The following is a 24593-nucleotide window of genomic DNA, read 5'->3' on the forward strand; positions in this document are numbered from 1 at the left end:
ATGGTTAAGTTACTTCCTAGGATCCCCTTTGATCCTAGGAGGACGAACCCTAAAAAGAGGCAGATTTGGAAATCACTTGCACGTCCGTTGTTGACATTGTCAGGGCTAGTTTTATACGGATACACTGTCTATGCCCTGACATCCATAACAGATAAGGGCATAGACGCTGTCAACACAATGTCTTCTACCATGAAACAAGTTGGAGCACCTGTGAAAGACTGGATTGACAGTGGATGTGAGATAAATGTCCACTGGTTGTTTAGATATCTTTGTGTTTTTGCTTTTAGTTTTATGAATGACTGTTTAGTATACATTTGAGAGTAAATTCCTTAAATGGTAACCATGTATTAAGAATTACCTATAAATATCACTTTTATTTTTTTTAGGTAGAGGTAACCATTTACCTCTCTGTCATTCTCTGTCGCCAGCCCCTCACACCTCCTCACCGGAGCGTTTGTGCCTCCTCTGGACATGTCCGACTCTCTATATTCTCCCATAATTGCATAAGCAATCCCCTAAATTTGTCAGAATATTTCATTTAGGCACTTCAACTAAGAGCTTTGACCTATTAAACACCTGAATTATACTCAAAATGTCTCAATTTAATCCCCATTAATTCATCATTCATCAACAACCACATTACAACAATGAAATCCACATCAATTTCAAATTTCAGAACTTTCTCGAATCTTCCATCTCGGCGAACTCCACTCTCACCTCACCGACGCGTAGCTGAAACGCTCCTTTTATTACCGGAAAGTGTAGGTAGCAGTACTAGCAGCAAAGCTAGAAGTACAACCTCTGTTTGTTATAGGTTATACTATCTCTGCTAGCTACAGTGATAATAAGGAATAAAGTTTTTCAGTTAGCTCTAATAATATTAGGATGTTAACTTAATTACCTAATAAACGAACGAAAATATTTTAGGATATTAACTTAATTAACTAATAGTGAATGAAAAAGATATATCTTACGCGGTTAACCTTAACTACATATAATTGAATGAAAACACTTCGATCTTTTTTCTTCTAAAATTTGAGCCGAAAGTATATAACTAAAATAATTTATTAGGAGTTAGAATTGTTCAATTAATATAAGGAATATAGCTTTTCAGTTAGCTCTAATAATGTTATGATGTTCAGTTACTTACCTAATAGACGAATGAAAATAACATTTTTTATGATGTTAACTTAATTACCTAAAAGGCGAATTGAAATGATATACTTTACATGGCTAACTTTAGTTAGCTAATAGACAAACGGAAACACACCGAAAATTTACAAACGAAAATGATATATTTAGCGCGATCAACTTTAATTAGCTAATAAACAAATGAAAACACAATCAGAATTATATATTTTTTACGGGATTAACTTTAATTAGGCAATAGACGAATGAAAACACACGCTAAATTTACCGAAAGTATTTAATTGGAACAATTTATTAGTAGTTATTTGTTCAAATGATATAAGGCTAGGCCTACTTTGAGTTGTTCAATTGATATAAAGTTAAAATTTCATTCATCATTCATCAACGATCACAGTTTTTTCTTGTTTTATCCTTAAAGTTAATTACTCATTTTCAAATCTATTGGTATAATACAACAATTAATACGGATATTATAATAAAGCACTGCTCTCTATATTCTCCCATAATTGCATAGGCAGTCCCCCAAAACCTGTTCGAATATTTCAATTAGGCACTTCAACTAAGAACATTGACCTATTAAACACCTGAACTATTCTCAAAATGTGTCAATTTAATCCCCATTAGTTCATCATTCATCAACAACCACAGTTACAGCAATGAAATCCGCATCAATTTCCAGCACAACAGATTTCAGAACTTTCTCGAATCTTCCGTCTTGCCGAATTCCACTCTCATCTCATCGGCGCGTAGCTGAAACGCTCCATTTAGTACCGGAAAGAGTAGGTAGCAGTACTAGTAGCAAAGCTAGAAGTACAACTAAAACCTTCATTCGTTATACTATCTCTGCTAGCTATGGTGATAATAAGGAATATACTTCTCCAGCGAAGGCATTAAGGAAGGTTCTAGAATCACCGGGAATTCATCAAGGTCCAGCTTGTTTTGATGCTCTTAGTGCTAAGCTTGTTGAGCGAGCTGGATTTGATTTCTGCTTTACTACTGGTATGTCTCTTTGTACCGCTCTTTTCATCTTAATTTAAGTATCTTACTTTACTTTTTGGTCTGTTTTGTCGTTGGCTAGTAGTAGAATTAATAGTTTTTTTTTTTTGGATCAGTATTATTTGCATGTTTCGTGTTCTTAATTTTCTATTACTATTTGCTGTCTCTTCTGCTTTAGTTTTCTTGCTATCCTGATGATTGTTCATGCTTTACTTGAGCTGCTATCGGAAACAACCTCTCTACCCCACAAAGGTAGAGATAAGTATGCGCATACTCTACTCTCCCCCCAGACCTCACTTGTGGGATTACACTGGGTAATGGGTATGTTGTTGTTGTATACTGTTTTGTTGTAGTTACTGTTTCTTTTTTCGTATTTGACTTGCTTTGTTATTGCATTATTCTGATGTCGAGGGGTAAAGTCTGCATACATTCTACCCTCCTCTGACCCTCCACTTGTGGGATCACACTGGGTATGTTGTTGTTGTTTTTTTTTTTTTTTACTTTTCTTTTTAGTCTGTCGCAAAAAGAGCGTCTCTTTCTATATTTAGTAAGTTTTCAAATTCCGACAATCTACACGTCAAGTCTAAGATCACACAATATTTAAAGGACTACGCAAAATTTTAATTTATCAGACCACAAGATTCAAAAGTGTCTATTTGTTTCTCAAACTGCGTGCCAAGTCAAACTGAGACACTTAAATAGGGAAGGAGTATGTTTAAAGTCCTTTTTTTTCTTTTACCTATTTGGTTGTCTCGATTTGTATACTCCTTGGAGGCAGTGGCAGAGTCAGGATTTTCGTTTAGGGGGTTCAAAATATCAAGAAGTAAACCATAAAGAAGCCAAGGGGGGTTCAACATCTACTATATATACATAACAAATAATTTTCACTATATATAAACAAAGTAATTTTTCACCGAAGGGGGTGATGAACCCCCTCATTCCTGCTTGGCTCCGCCACTGCTTGGAGGAATGTCATTCAATAGACCATGCTTTAGTTTCAAACTAGTTGCGATAGGCTATAAAGAGAAACTTACATAAATATACCCTTCAGCCATCTAGTTTTCCAAACACACTTCGGCTGTATAGGTAGTGTATAGTTAGGTACAGTTATGTATAGGTAAGTATAGTCTATGTATATGTATATGTATATTTTGTATAAATTATAAACTACCTATAACACTCTGTACATATGTTGTAAACTAGATGGCTGAGTGGTATTTGGCTGAAATTTTCCCATGTCTCTTTGTACTACTGTATGTTTAAACCCTTTTTTGCTTTTACCTATTTGATTGTCTCGATTTGAGTACTCCTTGGAGGAATGTCATTCAGTCGACCTTGCTTTAGTTTCAAAGTAGTTGCCGATCGGCTATAAAAATCACTGTGTAAATTCAGAGGATTCATGTTAATTTGACTATTTTTGAGCTAGCTGTTGACGTACTACAATGGTCCTACTTTATCCGGGTTTGGGACTGGCTATAGTTGTGGAGCTCTCACAGGGGGTGGGGTTTCAGGAGGAGGTTGAACAAAAAAAAAAAAAAAATTGAAAAACTTTGATCAAATATGCAAAAGAATGTGCATAATTGATTGTTGCTGTAGTGCTGCAATTGAACGTTGGTATTAGTATAACTATTGGAAATGATATTGGCAGTTCCGTTTGCTTGATACATACTCAAGAATAATGTGATCAGCTAGATTTAGAGTGCTGGATCTATTAACGTGTAAAAGAGAATCCGATTTTCACCACTCTGATTAGTGGTAGCCTATTCAATCCAAAAAAAAGTGTTAGCCTATGCGACACTGAAGACTCCAAAGGAGGAGACGCGATGTCGTGTCAGATAGGACGGTTGAGATATTAACGTGTAAAAGACAATTCAATTTTCACCATCTCTGAACTGGATAAAAGCATAATGAAGGTGCAAATTTGTGTTGGCCTATGGAAAGCTGAAGATTCTAAAGGAGGAGACGCCATGTTGCGTCAGATGGGACACTTGCAACCTGATTTGTGGGAATAGATAAAAGTGATGGATTTGGTGTTATCAGCCTATTGTATTGGTAATGTTGATGTTAATATGACTATCTTGTTCGGACCACTATGAAAGGAATATTATGGATATTGTAGACAATAGGTTGACCCATTAACCTCTTGGCTGCAGAGCGATTTTTCTGACATCTTTCAAAGCGGACATGCATTTCTCATGATAGAGATGAGCAGATACCAAGTGAAAGTCAGGACTTCACTACAATTTTTTTCCTCATGTTGAATTCATGAAAAATCTGTGGCAAATTTTCTTGTTTACATGGGAACTTATTTTTCACTTGTTAGGTTGATGGAACTTTTTCCAGTAAGGAATAACTCAAGTTGTGTGTCAATACTCAAGCAACTTAATTGAAAAATCTCAAGTGGTAATGCAGGGTGTGAAAAGAGCAGCGTCCTCTCTATACTCCCTATACTGTTCCATTTGTTCTTCGCTGTATAAAACTGCCTTCCGTGGATAAGAAATGCCCAAGCCCATATAACAGGAGCTTGTATTGTAACAAAAGTTTCTTTCTTTTAATTAGCTAGTAAGTTATGAAGCCATGAAACAAGCCCAAAGGCGAGACTCTCTGCTATAAAGTTATTTCCGGAACTAGAAGAATTTCTAAGCTCTTTAGCCTCAGTTCTTGTTAGGTTTATGCATACTACCTGGTATATAGCTCCACGTAATGTTGTTAGTTAGCCCAAACCCTTCCACTATTGGGGGAGCTTGTGGAGGCATTGAGGTGTGCCTAGTCTCTACAGACTATAGGTACTGGAAATTTAAATAAGGCTTTGTATTAGAACTTATCAATGTATTAATTTTTCATTCTTCTGCTTTAACTAAGAATGAAGTTATAGTGAGTTTGCCAAATACTTCTCATATGTTCTTTTCTTTGCTAATATCTGGAAAACATCTTTCAGGTTTTGGAATATCAGCCGCACGGTTAGGATTGCCAGATGCAGGACTAATTTCTTATGGAGAGATGGTGGCTCAGGGTCAAGAGATCACACAAGCAGTGTCCATACCAGTAATTGGGGACGGAGATAATGGATATGGTAACGCCATGAATGTCAAGAGAACTGTGAAAGGATATATTAGAGCAGGTTTTGCAGGAATAATCCTTGAAGATCAGGTTTGTGTGTGTCAAGCTTTCTACCCTCTTCTGTTTGCATGATTATTCTTGTTTCATTTTTACAACTCTTTATGATGTTTTCTGTTTCCACCTCTTGCAATGGTGTTAACACATGTTCATTTCCCTCAGTTAATCTGTAGTTGTTTGACTCGTTTTCATTTGTTTTTCCTTAGTTAGGCAGAACTTTCTTAGCAATGAGCAGAATTGCAATTGACTGAATCGTAGTTTTAACCTTCAAAGCTCATTTTTTGATACTTCCTCTCTGCTTTTATCTAAAAAACTTCTATTCATTCAAAAACAGAATACTTTTTCCTTGTTCTTTCTTTTTTTTTTGGCTTCACAAATAATTACTCCCTGTTTTTTGTTCTGTTGTTGAATTATGCAAACAATTACTGCTTTACATTATATAGTTGAAAATCTGTATTTGTTATGAATCTCCTTTCCCCCACCTCCACCTTGTTTTTGGACTTAATCGCGTATCTGTTTTGAAGGTTTCTCCCAAAGCATGTGGTCATACACGTGGCAGGAAAGTTGTTTCGAGGGAGGAAGCAATAATGAGAATAAAAGCGGCTGTTGATGCTAGAAAAGAAAGTGGATCTGACATTGTGATTGTGGCACGTACTGATGCACGCCAAGCAGTCTCCTTCGAAGAAGCCATTCGGCGGGCCCGTGCTTTTGCTGATGCTGGCGCTGATGTTCTGTTCATCGATGCTCTTGCTTCCAAAGAAGAGATGAAAGCATTCTGTGATGTCTATCCACTGGTTCCGAAGCTCGTATGCCTTCTTTCACAGATTTTGCATTGACTAGCATGTTTATATTGTTCTAATATCGTCTTTATGCCTTTGTCGTCTCAGAATGAGTGATTGTGATCAATCTTGTTCATGGTCAGGGCTTTGAGTTTTGTTATGCTGGAGGAAGTTTCTGCATCCTTTTGATGTAAAATTTTCTGATAAAGCTTATATAATTGCGTCTAGGCAAATATGCTTGAAGGTGGTGGTAAAACGCCAATATTCACTCCTATTGAACTTGAGGAACTTGGATACAAACTTGTGGCATATCCACTTTCCTTGATGGGGGTATCAATCGGTGCAATGCAGGTAAGATTTTGTAATATATTTTCCTACAGAATTCTTGTTTATTCATTCAGGTTCAACAGTTAGGTGCATCCTGGAGTGTACACATAAAAAAACAATACACTTGCTGGCTATAGATCAAACCAACCCAGAAATTTCTTTCCCAGCCTATACAGCAAGTTTGACGGTTATCCCATGAGAATAGCTTTTATCACCTACCGCCAAACTGCCCCTTCTGCTTCCCTACTTGAGGAACATTTTTTCTTCTTTCTTTGCCCCTCTTTTTGTTTTTATTTTAAATTTTGCGAGAGGCTACATAAGCAGCAGAAATTACTTGCCACCAAATTGTTTTCTTGAGAACAAGGTACATAAGCAGCAGATTATTATGCCGTGAGAGCTATAAAGCTTAGTAAATGTTTTTGTAGTTTGTGGTTTAGAGTGTGCGAAACAATCAAACCCCTATCTTTCCCGATTTCTCTACCATTGAAGAAGTATATGGTAACTTGTGAAGAGATGGCTTTCTTTAAAGGACTCTTTATAAAGGCAATTGATGTTGTATTTAGCTTGCTTTGTTCTATATCTTTAAATCAAACACATCTTTCTGAGCAGTCAGTCATTGGTTTTTTAGTATTGTTTCTATTTTCTATTTGTTTCTTCCTGCAATTTCTCCGGAATGTAGATAAAACAAGACTTGAAGCAGAAATAGCAAGATTGCTCCCTACACAATCAGCTTTTAGTTGAAAAAACTATTCCTTCACTTGCCAACGACTGGCTTGAGTTATAGACCCCATGAGAGCTTGCATAGAATTTTTCTGCTGCACCACATTTACAAAAAGAAGTTGATCTGTTAACTCATTACTGACATATTCAGGATGCATTATCTGCCATTAAAGGAGGTCGGATACCATCGCCAGGTAGCATGCCTTCATTTGAAGAGCTAAAAGAAATCCTAGGTTTCAATACCTACTATGAAGAAGAGAAGCGTTATGCAACAACAGGCAGTCAACTTCCTTCTCGGAAAGGTGAGCAATGTCGTCAATATAGGCTTTCTAAATATTTGAAAAGTCAATTTGGATTCAGATCTTGTGCAGATCCTTTTTAATACTGATCCAAAGACAGAAGTTACTCTGCTTTACATTTTAAATATCAGGCGATTTCTCATCAAGCAGCATTGAGTATGGTATTCAACCCGGCATCCAAGCTGATAGAGAACTGAGTAGTCAAATACCAGAGAGTCCTGTTGAGGTATTGATTCCTGAGGTGTATGACAAATTTTCTGGAGAGGGTGCGAAAGGAAATTTCTCAGCGGCCTGGTCTCGGAAATTAAGAGTAAAAATAACTGGAAAAGATGGATCTGAAAAGCTAGATATCAGAATTCCTGTAAGTTATACTCTTAAGCTATTTTTTTTTTTTTTTTGTCTTTCAGCTATTACAAATTTGAAATTAGTGAGCTAAATCTATTTACAGTAAATGTTTAAGAGAATATTTAACGGTTTATAATGCATGCCGAAGGGGTTACACTAGCATTAACATAGTTGATATTGTCTTAAGGTTTAACAATGAGTATTTAAAAGAGCAACTCTGAATTTCTCTAAGATCAGTTAGGTAAATCATTTTGAGGACTTGTTTATTTAAGCCTTGCAATGCTAACATCCATAGTCTACTTATTAAAGAAAAAGAGGTTAACATCCGTAGTCTGCCCACTGAAATTGTTCTGCTGGACTCAAGCAAGGGCTTTTATCACTTCAACAGGCTTAGAGGTATTGACTCTTTGGCAGGCCGAGAATTAAGTAAAATGCTTTAAATTCAAGGGATGCCTTCTTATCTACGCTATAAGCTATGGGAAAGAGACTCTCGGTTTTGGTATCAAATATAGTGAGTTCTAGATTCCAAGTTTCAATATGTGGCCAGTATCAAGATTTAAATATTTAAGAGCAAATAATTCCGTAGTTTTGAATAACTGATCCCAAACCATGTTTCAACCATTTTGTTGGAGCCCTTTTTCTCTGTTGTGGGGTGGGGGGTATATAATCACTTGTGCAAAAACAGTGAGTTCCTAAGAAGTGCACCAGAGCCATTTCTCAACTGAGGAAGGTTCAACACATATGCTTAAACTTTGGAACCTTTTCATTGTTTCATTTATGTTGCGATTCTTGTGGGAGGTATCTACAAGAGAATTTATGAGGTACCTGTTTCATTCAGTTTAGAGTTATGTTTGCGTATCTTCAGCATTTTGTGCTTTCTTAAGGTTCATATGCATGATCAATCCCTGACGTATGGAACTGTATGCTCATTATTGCATCAAGTTTGTTGGTTTTTCCAATATTTTGCACACTTAATCATCTCTTTTCCTCAGGCTGGATTTTTGGACGGAATCACAAACGTAGTTCCAGGTATATTTGTTCTTTTAAGTTGTTGGTGATGTCTTTTGAAAGTCAATCTTATGAACAAATTGCTGAAAAAGTGAATGTCTTTTTCTCTATACAGACTTGGTAGGTGTAAATATCAAGTCTCTGTTGGATGAGGCTACTTTAGAAGAGGGAGGGAAACAATTGTTGGATTTTCAGGATACAATGGGTGACAGGATACAAGTTATTTTGGAATAAGGGAGCTGTTGTTTCTTATTCCTGTATTTTCCCAACTAAAAATCATTTTCATGAATAAATCTATGGCAATCAAAAAGAATTTGGTGATTATATGGTAAGTGTCATGTATATCCTTGGCCCTAGGGATTTGGTCTAGTGGGAAGAGCAGAACGCATGGTATACGGTTTAGACGCACGTCAGAGGTGCAAAATTGCTGCAGATAAATGCTTGTATTTAGGTGGAAAAAATAGAGGGATGGTCTCATTATCCACCAAGTTTCGTATTGTTCACCACTGGCCCTAGGGAATTTCTCGACTATAAAAAAAGAAAAAATATTTTAGCTTGTATGAGCTCTCATATATTTGTTTCACTTCACCTAAAAGAAGAGTACAGTATCGATGCTGATTCCGATATCTCAATTCTCAAGTGTTCTTGATTTGTTGCATATTGTTATTGACTCACTGTGATCAAATATTGATGTGTGATGACAAACAAAACCTTGGGTATAGATGCATAATATTATACAATGATTCTACCAAGTTAAAATTCTTTGATCAAAATAGATCTGAATTATTAAAACACTTTGTCATATCGTACGGATTGAGCATTTATCATTGTTTATTGTTTATACATATTAAAATGAACGTCTTCTCATTACCGATGTGCTCCTATTTACCTATTCTATGGGACTGATGCAGCAGAAATAAATAAAAAGGGGTGTCCTAGTCTTTTTAATTGTTACGGAATGTGAGCTTTGGTAGGGAGTGTCTTATCCCGAAAGTGGACTTCTTCTGGAAGCCTAAAGGGCACATTTATGTGCCAAAAATACCAAAAGGGGTTGGCTTCTCCGTGATAAACCAAGAAGGATTTATCGTGGAGTACCCCACGTTATGCAAATAAAATTAACGCTCCCCGGTCTATTTGTTAATATGTCCGTCTATGTCGTTAATATTTAAAATATATATATATAACGCATGAAGTGGGCTGGTTCACGTTTTACAAAAATAACTTTTTTAAAATGTGGACCAGTACACGTTATGCAAAAGTTATTTCTCGGCCTCCAACTTTAATGACAATGTTATATATTAGCATCACAACTTTGAAGTGATATTCCAAATCAGCTTTGGTTTATATATATATAAGATGGATGACATGGAATATATATCTAGGAGAACATAACTACGGTGATAACTTTAAACAATAATGGTGGGTTTTTATCTCTCCTTGTTTGGAAATATTTCTCTTTATAATATAATAGCCAAACTTTTGATCACCATATGTTATTTCAAATTTTATATTGTCTAAAACTATAAACTATATTTCTCTTTATAATAGTCAAACTTTTGATCACCATATGTTATTTCAAACTTTATATTGTCTAAAACTATAAACTATATCATCAGAGTAGTGCATGTGCAAGTAAGACTTATTTTTGCATAGCATGTACCAGCCCACGTTATGCAAAATTTATTTTTGCAAAATGTGTGTTGGTCCACGTTTTGCAAAAGTTATTTTTGTAAAACGTGTACCAGCCCACTTCATGCGCTATAATTTTTTTTTTAAAAAAGCTTAACGATATAGATGGACGAATTAACAAACAGACGGTGGGTGTTTATTTTGTTTGCATAACATGGGGCACTACACGATAAACCCTTTTTGGCTTATCGTGGAGAAGCCAACTCCTTTTGGTACTTTTGGCACTTTTGGCACATAAATGTGTCCCTTAGGCTCCGGACTCAATTGGTTTAGTCGAGTCTTAAAGCGGGTATCGGACATCAGATGAAAAAAAAGAAGAAGAAGACATCTAATAAAAAGAGCTTACCATTTTATACATTATCAGATCAATTAAGGATTACAATAAGTAACTAATCATCATAAATAGAACTAATTTTTGGAAAATAAGACAGATAAAATGGCCCTTTCTTTTTCGATATGTATGCTTTCGAAGTCTGACTCTGAACTCAAAATTCTGATTATATTCAATGTTTAAATACATTTCCTCCATCAAACCGATGAAAGGTTGTTCAAACATATAATTGAAGTTTGTAACACATTAATGTTAGGCCATGAAATTATTCAATAGGATATACAAATGACCACAGCGCGATTTTGGTCTCCGACCAGTTCAAGACTCAAGATCTCTCAATAAAGTTAATAGAATAGGTAATATATCATATAAATGTATTTATCGTGGTCGGAACTTGGGTCTAACTGTGATCACCCCAGGCCTTCTCTCCTCATAACGATATCTGCAGAACATGATATTAAACGTTCACTTAGTTTATTGACAGGGGAAAAGATCAGCATTTGCTAACTGTTGACTTAGCAAAATGCGCATAAACAGCACTTCAAGGACCTGTCAAAAAGGAAGAGGAAAATACCCGTTCTCCATGAGAAAGCTTCTTATAGCCATTGGAAGGGCAGCTTGTCCCCGGCTATGAATACCTTTACCTGCGAAATTGCATACAACAACGCTTCACACTAGTCAGGTAATGGACAGCAAAGAGACGATCCATGATGCAGAAGTAACAAAAGAGGCTCAAATTGAAAACTGAAAAACCAAGCGACGATCCATGAGAAGTTGCCACACTGGAAAGTATGATAAATATAAAGGCATAATACATAAGCAAGCCCTTAAATTTGGCCTCAGCTCGCAAACATGCCCTCCAACTTTAGGTGTGCACAAGTAGGCACCTCAATTTGTATAAAGTTGAAGATGTAAACACAAATGCTGACGTGACATTGACTTGGCACTTACGTGACCCTCCAATTTTTATGTGACACGTCAGCATTTGTGTCTACATGTTCAACTTTATACAAGTGGAGGTGCCTACTTGTGCACACCCAAAGTTGGAGGGCATACTTGCCGGCTGAGGCCATGTTTAGGGCTTGTTTATGTATTATGCCTATAAACAAGTATGTGTTATTATAGGGAGATAAATATAAACAAGTATGTGTTATTATAGGGAAGGATTATAAGATAATTTATAGGCATGACACTATGATCAGGTAACATGTAAGAGATTGAGCTCCATGAATATGATTCATTAGGTATCAACTATCAAGCATAGAAAGTCACAGCAGGCTACTCAAGTCTTCCTATTAAAAGCGAAAATGCACCATTTTCATGATAGTTCCAGATTACAGAATTCCTAAAGCTAAATAAATGGAGAGAATGGTGAAGAGCTAGTCATCCACATAGAAGTAAGAACAAAGGCGGATCCATGATATTTATGGGTTCTGGATCATACAACTTTATGCTTACTGGGTAGATTATTTATACATATTAAATTGAATCTTAACACAAATATATGGCTTGAGTCAAAGCTACTAGGTTCCCATAACTACAATGGTGGCTCCGCCCGTGAGTAAGAACAGGTTCAAACATGCTCAACTTATATCTACAACCACATTGAAGACATATTGCTGGAGAATACATATTGACTTGTAAAATGTATCATATCCTTGAAGAAACACTTTTCAAGAGGAATATACCTGTAATGACCTCCAAGAAAGCTGGTCGCTGCTTATTCAATAGGGACCCTTTATTCTCATTCTCCACATCAATACGGCCTGAAGACTCAATAGAGACAGCAGCTGCAAAGCTGGGTTTCAAGTTCACTTGATTCACATGGGCAGCACGATTCTGTGTCATCTGAGATTCGATCTTTTGCAAATGTTCTTGTAAAGCTTGAACTGCCTCTGTTGCATGAAGACCATGCAAGTCCAATGTCCATTGATCATTCTTACAGTTGCGGGCAATTAAAATTTCCTTTGCTGCCTGGGAATTTAACCTGTTAGCAGCAACCCACTCTTTTTGAGCTTTCAGAGAAAAATGTTGGGCAGATAAGTGGTCACCTCTGAGATAGGCCTCACTGGCAGCCTTAGAATGTCGAGCTGCTGACCTGTTTATAGAAGAAAAAGAGAGGATTTCAGAATCGATTTAATAATAACCAGGATAAGAGCTTAACACGTTCAAAACCATGTAACTTCTAATAATTACGGTTGCAATGATAATATAACAAAGAACGAAGATGGTTTGTTTCATCACATACTGTTGCATAACTTTGTTTAAAAGTCTATACCTGCTGTTGAAGTTGTTTGGCCTCTAAAATTCTCCCAATGTTTCATACTAAAATACGCCATCTCCAAGTAGGCCAGATATAATTAATTATCTTTATTTAAGAACCAAACCTAGCAGAGCTTTGAGAAGACATTTTTTGTTCACAGGATCTTAGAGACAGTATCACTTCAAATACAGAAAAATCACGAACAAAAGAAACGTTCACCAACTACTACTGTCTCCCACGTATGTAAAATAAAAGATACTAAACACCCTTTCATGAAAAACACACTCAATGTACCAGTCTTAGCTGCCCCGATAAATAGGACCATTGTTACCCCTGTAGAATTTTACATATATTACCCAATAAGTATCTGCACCAATAGATGAACGAGATCTTTGAAATTTAATTAGTGGGGGATTTAGACCGTGCCCTATCCTTGTGCTTTAGCTGTAAATTGTCTGCATCCCATCTTTCCACTTGCTTCTCTATTTACTTCGAAAAAGGAGTTAATACCGATTATCGGTAAAAGAAAGGAGGGGGTAGATGGAAAGGATCTTGGAATTGTTTTTCCTATCACGAATGTCATCTCATCTCTTTTTGAGTCCTCAAATTGGTGCATGATTCAAATTTTCAATAACTAGAATCAGGGTTAATCATTTGGTGAAAATCATAATGGTTTTGGTTTCTCAATCAAGTTACTGGCCTGAACAAAACCCAGCCAATGCTTGACCCTTAGCTAGTATATTTTGTCCTTGTCTTCAGTATAAACTATCTTTGCAATCTTAAATGAAATAAAAAGCACGGAAGCAAAGAAATGGTCATTCATTCATTGCCGAGGGCCTGTGCACCCCCGGGATTAGTCGGGGCTCAAAGAGACCCGGACACCCGGTGCTTAATCAAAAAAAAAATGGTCATTCATTCATATTATCATTCAAAAGGTAAACGCCTATAGACAAGTGCAAGTAAAACCTACCTTGTCATCTTCATCGCGTCCTTCCGATGGATCGAGTAAATATCATCCTCTTCCCACTCAGGCTCAACCGGTACAAACGTCATACTCCCCACTGCTCCATCAAAATGAAGTTTGTTCTCATGAGAAACACAGTTGCTTATTAGTTCTCGACTGTTGCTCTGAAGACACTTAGCAAGTGCATCACTCAATTCGTCTAGATTCACGCTGTCTGTAGCAGCAAATTTACTAGTAGTCGTAAAAGAATCCTTATTACTAGAATTCACTCCTTTAGTATCCGTGTCTACTTCTTTAAGCTTTTGCATGGAGGGAGTATCTGCTTCTTTTGGAGTCAAGAATTTGTCAATATCAAATCCATTATCAGGAGATACCATTGCTTCCAACAATGTTAAGGCCGTACTGAAATCATTTACACCAGCCATGACATCCGCAATCAAGGTGTCATCAGCCCATGGATGGAATTCCTTGAGCTTTTGACACACCTCAAAAAAATCTCTTTCTTTGATAAAACCATCACTCTGGCTGAGACGAGAATTGCCAACTTGTATAAGATTTGCATCAGACCCTTTATAAGCCATTAAAGACGGAAAACTTACAGATGGTACCAGCACGGATGAAAAAGGCTTCTCTAACGTTGCTCCAATGCTTTGAGATGGACCACTTAATGAAGTAGCAGGAACGGATAAGTGAGGGAAGGTTTCTCTTTCAGGCTCTGGCTCACGATCTTGTTGCTTCAGTCTCTCATTAAGGTCAAATGCAGCCCAACCAGAAGTCTTAGCCTTCCTCCCAGACATTTTCTTATGTAGAGGGCTTGTCACACTCAGTAGAAGCAGCCATTTTTAAGTTGACATAAAAAGCACTTAAATCATTTTAAGCGCCACACCACCACTTCTCCTTAATTCAAGCTTAAATTTCGCCTCCAGGTTTTGGGAAAAAATGACAGCTTTACTGAAAGAGTTTAAACTGCAGAGAAAATTAAAACTTAAATTACAAACAAAAGCTAATACAAGAATATAAGGCTGGTTAAAAATTAATGTTTAACTTTGAAGGGTCCAAATTCATTCTAGACTTTTTTTTTTTTTTTGATGAAATAAGTGGTCAAATTCATTCTAGACTTGGTCTACATTTTTTTCCTTTTTAATTCTATGGTTTAACAGCTAGCTTATGCGCACCTCGACCAATTTAAGAAATAGCCTGCACAACCCACAAGGCCACAAGCATAGGTTGCCAACGTAGAGCCCGTTTGGATTGGCTTATAAGTTGCTTATAAGCTGTTTTCAGCTTTTTTTGAGTGTTTGGCTGGCCAGCTTAAAGTCATTTTGTGCTTAAAATAAGCTAAAAAAATAATTGGGCCCATTTGACTTAGCTTATCTAAAGCAGCTTATAAGCTGAAAAAAGCTTATGAGCCAAAAAAAATAAGTTAGACTACCCCAACTTATTTTTTTTAGCTTATAAGCTGTTTGCAGCTTATAGGCATAAGCCCATCCAAACAGGCTCGTAATCTTCCCCTTACGACCTTTTGTCAGTCGATCTTTATACAAATTAATTCTAGATCTTCAATCCCATTAAGACTTTATTTTGGTTCTCTAAGTTCTACAACCATACTTGAAGAACAAATATTTCAGTTTAAAGCAGTACAGTATTTACCTTTGCACTTATACATAGAAGTTAAAACCAATCATCTTTATAAAGCTTATCTCCTACAACAATCACCTCAGCAAAAACATTGGCTTTCTATATTTTCAGAACCTTTGCAGCATTCAGAAGCAGCAAAATCTAACCTTTAGCTAAAAATTTAGGAAACCTAAAACTAACATATATTCCTGTTAGAAATCTTAACATCCTACAACAATCAACTTCAGTATTTTTTTTAACTACTTTGAAACCTTGGCAGCAGTAAAATATTCAGCCTTGTCTGGTTCTCTTTTTTGGGGGTTGGAGATAAAATTAGTAAAAGTCCAATCTTTAGCTAAATTTTAGGACAACTATAACCAAGATATAATCCTGTTCAAAACCTTAACGTCCTACAATAATCCACCTTTAGTAACATTTGGGAGTATAATTTTTAACAACTTCAAAACCTTTGTATCACTCAAAAGCTGTAAAAATCCAACCATTTTTTTTAGCAGTAAAAATCCACCCTTTAGCTAAAATTTAAGAAAAGCCACAAAGATCAATGGCCAACAATAATCATCTTGACTAAATTAATACTAATTTTTTACAACTTACAAAACGTTTATACCATTCAGAAACAGCAAAACTCCAATCTTTCTATTGTTCTTTTGATAAAGCAGTAAATAATCCAACCTTTAGCTAATAGTTTAAGGAAAAAAAACATGTATAAGCAAGAATGAAGGGTAAACTAGTCAATATACCTTCAATTAATTGAAGGCTAAACGTACTTAGTCAGATATCACAAGATCAATAATTGAGGGACTAAACAGTCCAACTCCAACCTTTAGCTAATTTAATTTAAGAAAAATAGTTGCAGTAAACTTATATAAGCATGAACCAAGGGTGGTTAACTAGTCAATATACCTTCAATTAAAAGGTTAAATGTGCTTAGTCAGATATCACAAGATCAAAGTTAGACTATATCAATAATTGAGGGACTAAAAATGCTATTACACCTAAACAATTTTTATGGGAACCCGCAGCCGCAATCCTTCGGGTGCGCACAAGGTAAATCTAGCCCCTGTGCAATAGCTCTCAAACCACACAGGAGAGGTAACCCGTGCAACGAGCTCGGCCCAGAAGGCAAATCCCTTGTTGTGTAGGCAGGGCTATTAAACCTAAACAGTAAATAATCCAACCTTTAACTAATTTAATTTAAGAAAAATAGTTGCAGTAAGCATATATAAGCATGATCCAAGGGTAAACTAGTCAATATACCTTCTTAGGAATACGAAAAAATCAGGAAAAACTGAACCGGAGATATCGTATCCAAGGAGTGAATAAAGAAATCGGAGATCGGTTGTTAACGGCGGCGGATGAAAGGAATCTCCGGCAATCCATAAACGGTTTGTTAATTTTCCGGTTGAATCTCCGGCGACCGGCGACAAGAAAGAGAATTTGAAAGGAAGAAGAGAGAGAGAGAAGAAGAATTCTAGTATAATCAAAATTGATATTTTATTATTCGGATAATATTTAAATTATTTTTCAAATTGTAAAATCGCGATTAACAATATAAATTTAACATAACATATCAATAAATAATAATTCATGCATCCAATTTATATGATAGTGTTTGACTGAGAACAAAATTTAAGAAAGAAAGAAAAAGACTTTTGAATTTTGTAGATTAAAACAAGCCAAATAAATTTTTGTAGCTAAAAATTATTTTATTAAGGGTAAAATGAGAATTTAGAGCTAGATTTAGGAAACTTCATTTTCACGTGAAACCCAGAATTTGACATTGTAAATTCAACTCTTGGCCGAATAAAAAAATTTGTCATTTTTTGTTTAAGGGTAAAGACGGAAAAAATTAATCAATATATGCATTGGTATCCTAATGTGACATTTATTATGGGACAATTTTTTAACTAAAGTGATGCTTATTATGAGAGTAATGGTTAGCTATGCCTAGTAGATTTTTCAATACTTTACGTTAAGTTCACAAACGGCGTCCATAAGGAGTGGTCTTGAGTTTTTGGCCTCGCTTAATAATTTTTTTAAAAAATAGCCCTCGCTTCAGAAAATTTGCTACACAAGGCTTTTGTTGCCCATTCGGATTCCAGCATAAGGTGGGGATATAAATTATCACTATTTTTTTCAAAATACTAAACACACAAAACCCTGTTTAGACCTTAAAAAAAAGATAAAAATGAGATTATTTTTTAATACGGAAGCAAAATTAGACTAGAAGCCTAATGAAAAGTAAAGTTTGTCAATTTTGCACAATACAATGTCAAATTTAATCCGTTACAAATCAACAATAATGACAACTCAATCTCAAAGAAGTTGAAATTGGCTATATAATAGCTTGTTTGGTCAAACTTTTAAAATTAACTTATTTTGAAGAATATTTTTTTAAAAGTACTTTTAGCAAGAAGCAATTTCTGTTGAGTCAATTAATTAAAAATAATAATTTTAAGTATCTATTAATGTTTGGTCAAACGTTTAAAAAGTATTTCTAAGTTTATTTTTTCAAAAAAGTGTTTTTCAAAAAAAAGCTTAAAGTTTTTTTTTTTTAACTTTTGAAAAACATATTCTGCAACTTCTCAAAAAACACTTATTTTTCTCTTAAAAACTTGACCAAACAGATTATAAATCCTCATCATTCCATTTAACCTCAACTCAAACTATTAACACGTCAAACAAAAATAAAAGTCAAAATAAGTCAAATTTAATCACTTACAATTATTAACACATCAAACAAAAAAAAAAGTCAAAATAAGTCAAATTTAATCACTTACAATTATTAACACATCAAACAAAAAAAAAAGTCAAAATAAGTCAAATTTAATCACTTACAGAAAGAAAAAAGATTTACATCTATGAGGTTTAGAGTGATGTGGTATCTACAGGGTATTGGACCTTTTACAAATCTCAATAAACTAAAGTCAAGAACATCAACCCCCCAACATCACATACAAAAAAACAAAAACAAACAAGCAGTTCAGATCTCTGGTCCTTTCTTCATCAAAAAAACACCTTAAATATCCATATTATACTCCTCCTCCTCCTTCCTTTTACTCTTACATTTTCCATTTCCCCATTCATAGCTGCCCACACACAAGACAAATAAAATAAAAATCAAAGTCTTTGAAATCTGAATAATGGTTCTTCTATATCATTCTATATAACTCTTTCTTCTTAAACCCCTCTTCTATTTTCTCATCCTCACATTTTTTCTTGGTTTTTGAGCCCCACTTATCTTTCTGCAATTCGAACAACCAAAAGAGCTTAAAGATTGCATTTTTTTTGCAAAAAAGACTGCTTTTTTGTCTCTCATTTATGGTGTTAAGTCAAAACTAGCAAAATCATTTAAAAAAAAAAAAGTGAAAAAGGAGTCTTTTCCCCCCCTTTTTAGTTCTTTTGGTGAGAACTCATTTAAGGGAGAGGTGATTCTTGAATATTTTTGATAAGGGGTTTTAGAAATTTTACTTTTTAAGAAATGGTGAGCAAATTTGGAGCTTAAAGATTGCATTTTTCTTGCAAAAAAGACTGTTAAGTGAAGAAAAAAGAAAGTGAAAAAGGGGTTCTTTTGGTGGAAAACCATATTAGAAATAGGTGATTCTTGAATCTTTTAGATAAGGGGATTTAGCAAAAAAAATGGTGAGTAAATGGGGGAAAGTGAAGTTGGCTCTTGGTTTGAATCTTTGTGCTTATGTTCCTTAAAGATTATAATAATGATAACGATGATGATAGTGTTGATAATAGCTCAATAGTTTCTGAATCGGAGAGGCACTCCGGCGACTACAAGTAGATCTTCTAAGGTTTGTTTTTTACCTTCTTTTTTTCCCACTCTTTCAGTTTCTTGATCCTTACTTGTAGTCCTAGTATTTCTCCAGTAGTTTCTTGCCCTTCAATTTCTGTTACTATTATTTAGTGTCACTTGTTCATGGCTTAGCATACTGTTTTGTTGTAGCTATTGCTCCTTTTTCCTATGTGACCTGCTTTGTTATTGCTTTATTCTGAGCCGAGAGGTCTATCAGAAACAATATCTCTGCCTCCCGAGGTAGGGCTAAGGTCTGCATACACTCTAACCTCCTCGGACCTCACTTGTGGGATTTCACTGGCTATGTTGTTGTTGTACTCTTTCAGTTTCTTTATATTTTGAATGCTGTATATAAGTGATTACAGTGGGTATGTTGTTGTTGTTGTATGTAAGTGATTGCAGCTCACAAAGCTGTGAACTTGGAAGGAAAAGAGATTAAATAAGTAGTAAAAATTTGAAATTAGTGTTTGGATGGTTTTTTTTTTTTTCACCCTTTCATTTTGTTTATGGTTTGAATGGATATGCAAGTGATTGTAGCTGACAAAGCTGTGAAATTGGAAGGAAAAGAATATATAAGAAGTAAGAATTTTGAAATTAGTGTTTGGATGTTGAGGAAAACGTGGAAAATTTAAAATTATGTAGAAAATCTGGGTCTTTCATTAATATATGAAGTGTTTGGTGGGTGATTCTTTAAGTTTTTTTTTTTCCACACTTTTTTTTTGGTTTTTTATATTTTGAATGGCTATATAAGTGAATGTAGCTGATAAAGCTGTGAACTTGGAAGGAGAAAAATATATGCAATAAGTAAAAATTTGAAAATTGGTGTGTAATAACTCCGAAAACGTGAAGGGAAATTTTTAAAATATGTGAAAAAAATTTGGGTCTTTCATCAATCTATGTAGTGTTTGGTGTGTAATGACTCCTAAAAGGTGAAGGAAAGGGGTGGAAAATTAGTAAGTATTCTGTAACTAGAGAAATTGGTAAAAATGGAAAATTCATTTTAAAAAAAATAAAAATAAATGGGTTATTAATTTGTCTGGCATGGCATTTAAGGAAAGAACATAGTATCAATTAAGTTTCTTGTAACTCTTTCTTTTTTCATTCCTCTCTCATATTTTGAATTTATTTCTGCTTTTTATGCTGTATTTGGTTGCTTATAATTCATGATAACCAAGAAAAGCTCAATCCTTCATATTGTCTAAATTTGTGGAGTGGCCAACTAAAGAGCACTAGAAAGAAATTGGGTGAAACTAGGTAATTCTAGGACATACTATTGTTGTTTTATGAGTTTTAATTCGACTGATTGTAGATGCTTTTGTGTAATGGAATACCTGTCTAGTTTATTTGGTAATAATTGTTATTATCCCGTTGAAGTTTGACTTTGCAATGGTGTAGCCGATCGTTTTATTTCTGCTTCTGTTGCTGCCATATGTCTATGCAAATTGTTTGAAATTACTGACCCGAGCACCAGTTCTCATTTTTGTTACTTTTCAGGTAGAGCAAACGGTAGACCAATTCCAAGTGCTTGTTATGTAATTAGCCATAGTAGTTCTTCTCCTTTTTTTTTTTTTTTAATAAATTGAATTAGCCATAGTAGTTCTTTTCACCAACTTTAGAAAGGAAAGCAACTGGTTGAGCAGCTTCTGTTGACTATTCTTCAACAAAACCATCAAGTGAAACTTGCTCCGCATGTCCGTGTATATGTGCGCGCGCATTTTATGCATATATTTATATATTTGTGGATTTCATTTTGTATCTTGAAAATCAGTTCTTCAGATTTTGGTGTATATTTTTCAACGTAAGAAATGAACACTTCCAAGATCTGGCCTGCAATTTGTCATAAGGGTATTTTTCCAGATCCCTATTAATTATCATCTATCTTTTAGTGATGGCTTTTTAACTTAATCTTTGCTATGCATCATAAAATTGACAAGTTTTCCCCAACATAAGAGAAAACAAAAAGTTGCTTTTGATGTTTTCATAAACATGTATTCGTATGTGTTTGCCACCGGCATGACCTCTTGTTTGTATCTTATTTGAGTTCAATGTTTATTGTATGGACATACTCTTCCATTTTCTCTTGAGCACAAATTATGCTCGAGACATTATTGCCCAACTTGATATCCATTTGGAAGCTGTTTGTTTTAGTTTTTCTGCTAAATTCTTCTGTTCCGTTCCTCGTTATTCTATTTGCCGTCATTGACTCAGTCATAAGTTCCTTCACAAGGTAGGGGTAAGGCTGCGTACTCACAACCCTCCTGAGACCCCACTCGTGGGATTTCACTGGGTGTGTTGTTGTTGACTTAGCGATAGGATTCCTTATTTTGGTCTACTGATACACTGGAGAAGAAAACAATACTCTAATAAATAGGAATCCAAATCCGTTTCTTCAGGATTGGTATTCAATTAATGTGGTCCACCTACTCACAAAATTTCATTTGTGTGATATTAATGATGTTTTTGGACTTCACTAAAACTGGAGTATATTGCTATAGTAGTTCACCTCTAGTGTATGCGAGTGAGTAAATATCAGCTTGCACTCTTTTGCCTCATAACTCTGCTTTATTCACTTTATTTTCTACTAATATAAATTTGTTTAGATGGAACCATTTGCTTTTACTTGCAAAGTATGTTGATCAAATTGGTTTATCATTCTTTTTGGTTGCCTCACCCGTTTCTTTTCCACTTTCAGAAAACGTGCTCAATATGTTTGGCTTCAATGAAGAGAGGGGATGGCCATGCTATATTCACCGCTGAATGTTCACATTCAATTCACTTCCAGTGTATTGCTTCAAACGTGAAATACGGAAACCAAGTTTGCCCAGTTTGCCGAGCAGAATGGAAAGAAATTCCTCTTCAGTTTCCCAGCCTGGATCCTCCTATCGGCCGAGCTAGAGTCAATCCAGTAGACTGTCCCCAAAATAACGCTCTAATGACCGTAATACGTCGTTTACCAACAACCCGTCCAACACCGAATCGGTATATTTCCCCATTATTTCAAGCTCCCGAGCCAGCCATCTTTGATGATGATGAATCTTTGGGTCATCAACTCAACTCTACTGAGACAAATGCCTCCGATAAGAGCTCATATGAGTCTTGTGACAACGGGAAAGTAAAGATTGAAACTTTTCCCGAGGTTCCGGCTGTCTCGAGGTACACTGCTTGTGATAAATTCACTGTGTTAGTCCAGCTGAAGGCTCCCTGTTCAGGCAAAAAAGAGGTAAATCTGTCCTTGGTTTCCGAAACGCCTCGTGCTCCTGTTGACCTTGTCACAGTTCTTGACATAAGTGGAAGTATGGCTGGGACTAAACTTGCACTACTAAAAACGAGCTATGGGTTTTGTGATACAGAATCTCGGTCCATATGACAGGCTGGCAGTAATTGCCTTCTCTTCAACAGCTCGCCGCCTCTTTCCTCTTCGTAGGATGTCCGAACCTGGACGGCAGCAAGCACTGCAAGCTGTAAACTCATTGGTTGCATTTGGAGGGACGAATATTGCTGAAGGCTTGAGAAAGGGTGCCAAGATAATGGAAGACCGTAGGGAAAAAAACCCGTCACTAGTATAATATTATTGTCTGATGGTCAGGACACATAGTCAGTAGTAATTCTGGTAGTACCCAGTAGCAGCAACCTAACTACAAGTTGCTTCTACCTTTGTCCATTCACGGCGGAAATACTTCTGGGTTCAAAATACCAGTACATGCTTTCGCATTCGGCGCTGATCACGATGCTTCATCAATGCATTCGATTTCAGAGATTTCAGGAGGAACGTTTTCGTTTATTGAGACGGAAGGTGTGATACAGGATGCTTTCGCTCAATGCATCGGTGGCCTTCTGAATGTTGTAGTCAAGGAGCTTCAGGTAAGTATCGAGTGTCTTCACCCACGCGTCCGTCTTAGCTCTTTAAAAGCTGGAAACTATCAGACTCGCTTATTGTCCAATGGACACATGGGAACCATCGATGTCGGAGATTTATACGCCGATGAAGAGAAGGATTTTGTGGTTTCGATCAATATCCCTACCGAATTTTCGTGTGCAGAAAAATCATTGTTAAAGGTTAAGTGCGTATGCACGGATCCTTTCACGAAGGAGAAGGTTTCCGTTAAAAGTGAAGAACTTAGGATCAAGAGACCTAAAAAGGCTGGACAAGAGCGTGTTTTAATTGAAGTGGACAGGCAACAGAACAAGCTCCGAGCTGCCAAGGCAATGGCACAAGCGCGAGCAGCCGCTGAGAAAATCGACCTAGTTGGCGCGACTTCCATCCTAGAGAACTGCAGAAAGTTGTTGTCAGAGTCGGAGTCTGCTAAATCTCATAATCGGCTTTGTGTCGCACTCGATGCTGAGCTCAAGGAGATGCAAGAGAGGATGGCAAGCAGACACGTATACGAAGCATCAGGAAGGGCATATATCTTGTTGGGTCTGAGCTCACACTCATGGCAAAGCGCAACAGCACGAGGCGACTCTTTAGATGGTTCGAGTCTCGTCCAAGCCTATCAGACCCCTTCCATGATCGAGATGGTAACTCGGTCTCAGGCTACATTACTGGCTAGCCCACTTGTTCGACCAGTGTGGTCATTCGCATCACAACCAAAGCCTAGATAACTCAATCTCAGGCTACTTTACTATCAGTTTTTGGAAGGCTGAGAAGTTTTTAAAAGTAGATATATTCATGTCTATTCTTGTAAAGGAATAAACTTCAGCCAAGTAAAATCGGGGAAAGGTGCAATATAATTTTGGGAAAAGGGATGTTGTAAAGGCAGACTGGTTAGGTTCTTATGACTTTTTTGGTCTTGTTTTTTGGTGTTTGTTTTGACTTTTTGTTGTCGGGGTGTGGTGTACTGTGTACATAAGGAGAGATGGCTTATTTCTCTGGTAAAAAGGGTATAAGTTCTTGGAGAACTGTCATCTATATAAAAATCCTGCAAAGTGATTCTTTTCTATGACTTTCTTGATTATTCCCTCTAATTGCCTTTACTTTCTTGATTATTCCCTCTACTTGCCTTTTCTTTACTTTCTTGATTAGCCATTGAAGTAGCTTTGATAAATCAAGAATTTGATCTTAAAGTGACTTCACATATTTTGTAATAACACTTGATAAAGAAATTATTCCCTCTACTTGCCTTTTCTTGATTAGCAATTGAAGTAGCTTTGATAAATCAAGAA

The 24593-nt window shown here is 36.0% G+C and overlaps 2 protein-coding genes and 1 pseudogene across 3 annotated transcripts; 2 read left to right on the plus strand and 1 right to left on the minus strand.

Moving 5' to 3' along the window:
* The first annotated feature begins 1631 nt into the window (after window positions 1-1631).
* Window positions 1632-9499, plus strand: LOC132640002 (uncharacterized). The gene is made up of 8 exons (XM_060356402.1): window positions 1632-2148; window positions 5084-5295; window positions 5787-6068; window positions 6270-6392; window positions 7240-7390; window positions 7519-7748; window positions 8725-8761; window positions 8856-9499. Exons 1-8 carry the CDS (start codon window positions 1806-1808, stop codon window positions 8972-8974), a joined length of 1497 nt encoding a protein of 498 aa, XP_060212385.1. The 5' UTR covers window positions 1632-1805; the 3' UTR covers window positions 8975-9499.
* A 1404-nt stretch (window positions 9500-10903) lies between these two features.
* Window positions 10904-17130, minus strand: LOC132640000 (uncharacterized). 2 transcript variants are annotated; one of them, XM_060356401.1, is made up of 6 exons: window positions 16883-17130; window positions 16621-16782; window positions 13994-14953; window positions 12449-12858; window positions 11335-11404; window positions 10904-11202 (listed from the first exon to the last, which is right to left on the minus strand). In XM_060356401.1, the coding sequence occupies exons 3-6, from the start codon at window positions 14782-14784 to the stop codon at window positions 11139-11141; spliced, it is 1335 nt and encodes a 444-aa protein (XP_060212384.1). In that variant the 5' UTR covers window positions 14785-14953; window positions 16621-16782; window positions 16883-17130; the 3' UTR covers window positions 10904-11138. The 2 variants fall into 2 exon arrangements, with proteins under 2 accessions (XP_060212384.1, XP_060212383.1); XM_060356400.1 differs by lacking the exon at window positions 16621-16782.
* A 1232-nt stretch (window positions 17131-18362) lies between these two features.
* Window positions 18363-24368, plus strand: LOC132642098 (E3 ubiquitin-protein ligase WAV3-like; annotated as a pseudogene).
* Window positions 24369-24593: the final 225 nt, after the last annotated feature.

The sequence above is a fragment of the Lycium barbarum genome, chromosome 5 (assembly GCF_019175385.1).
Source record: "Lycium barbarum isolate Lr01 chromosome 5, ASM1917538v2, whole genome shotgun sequence".
In the NCBI taxonomy this organism is placed as follows: domain Eukaryota; kingdom Viridiplantae; phylum Streptophyta; class Magnoliopsida; order Solanales; family Solanaceae; genus Lycium; species Lycium barbarum.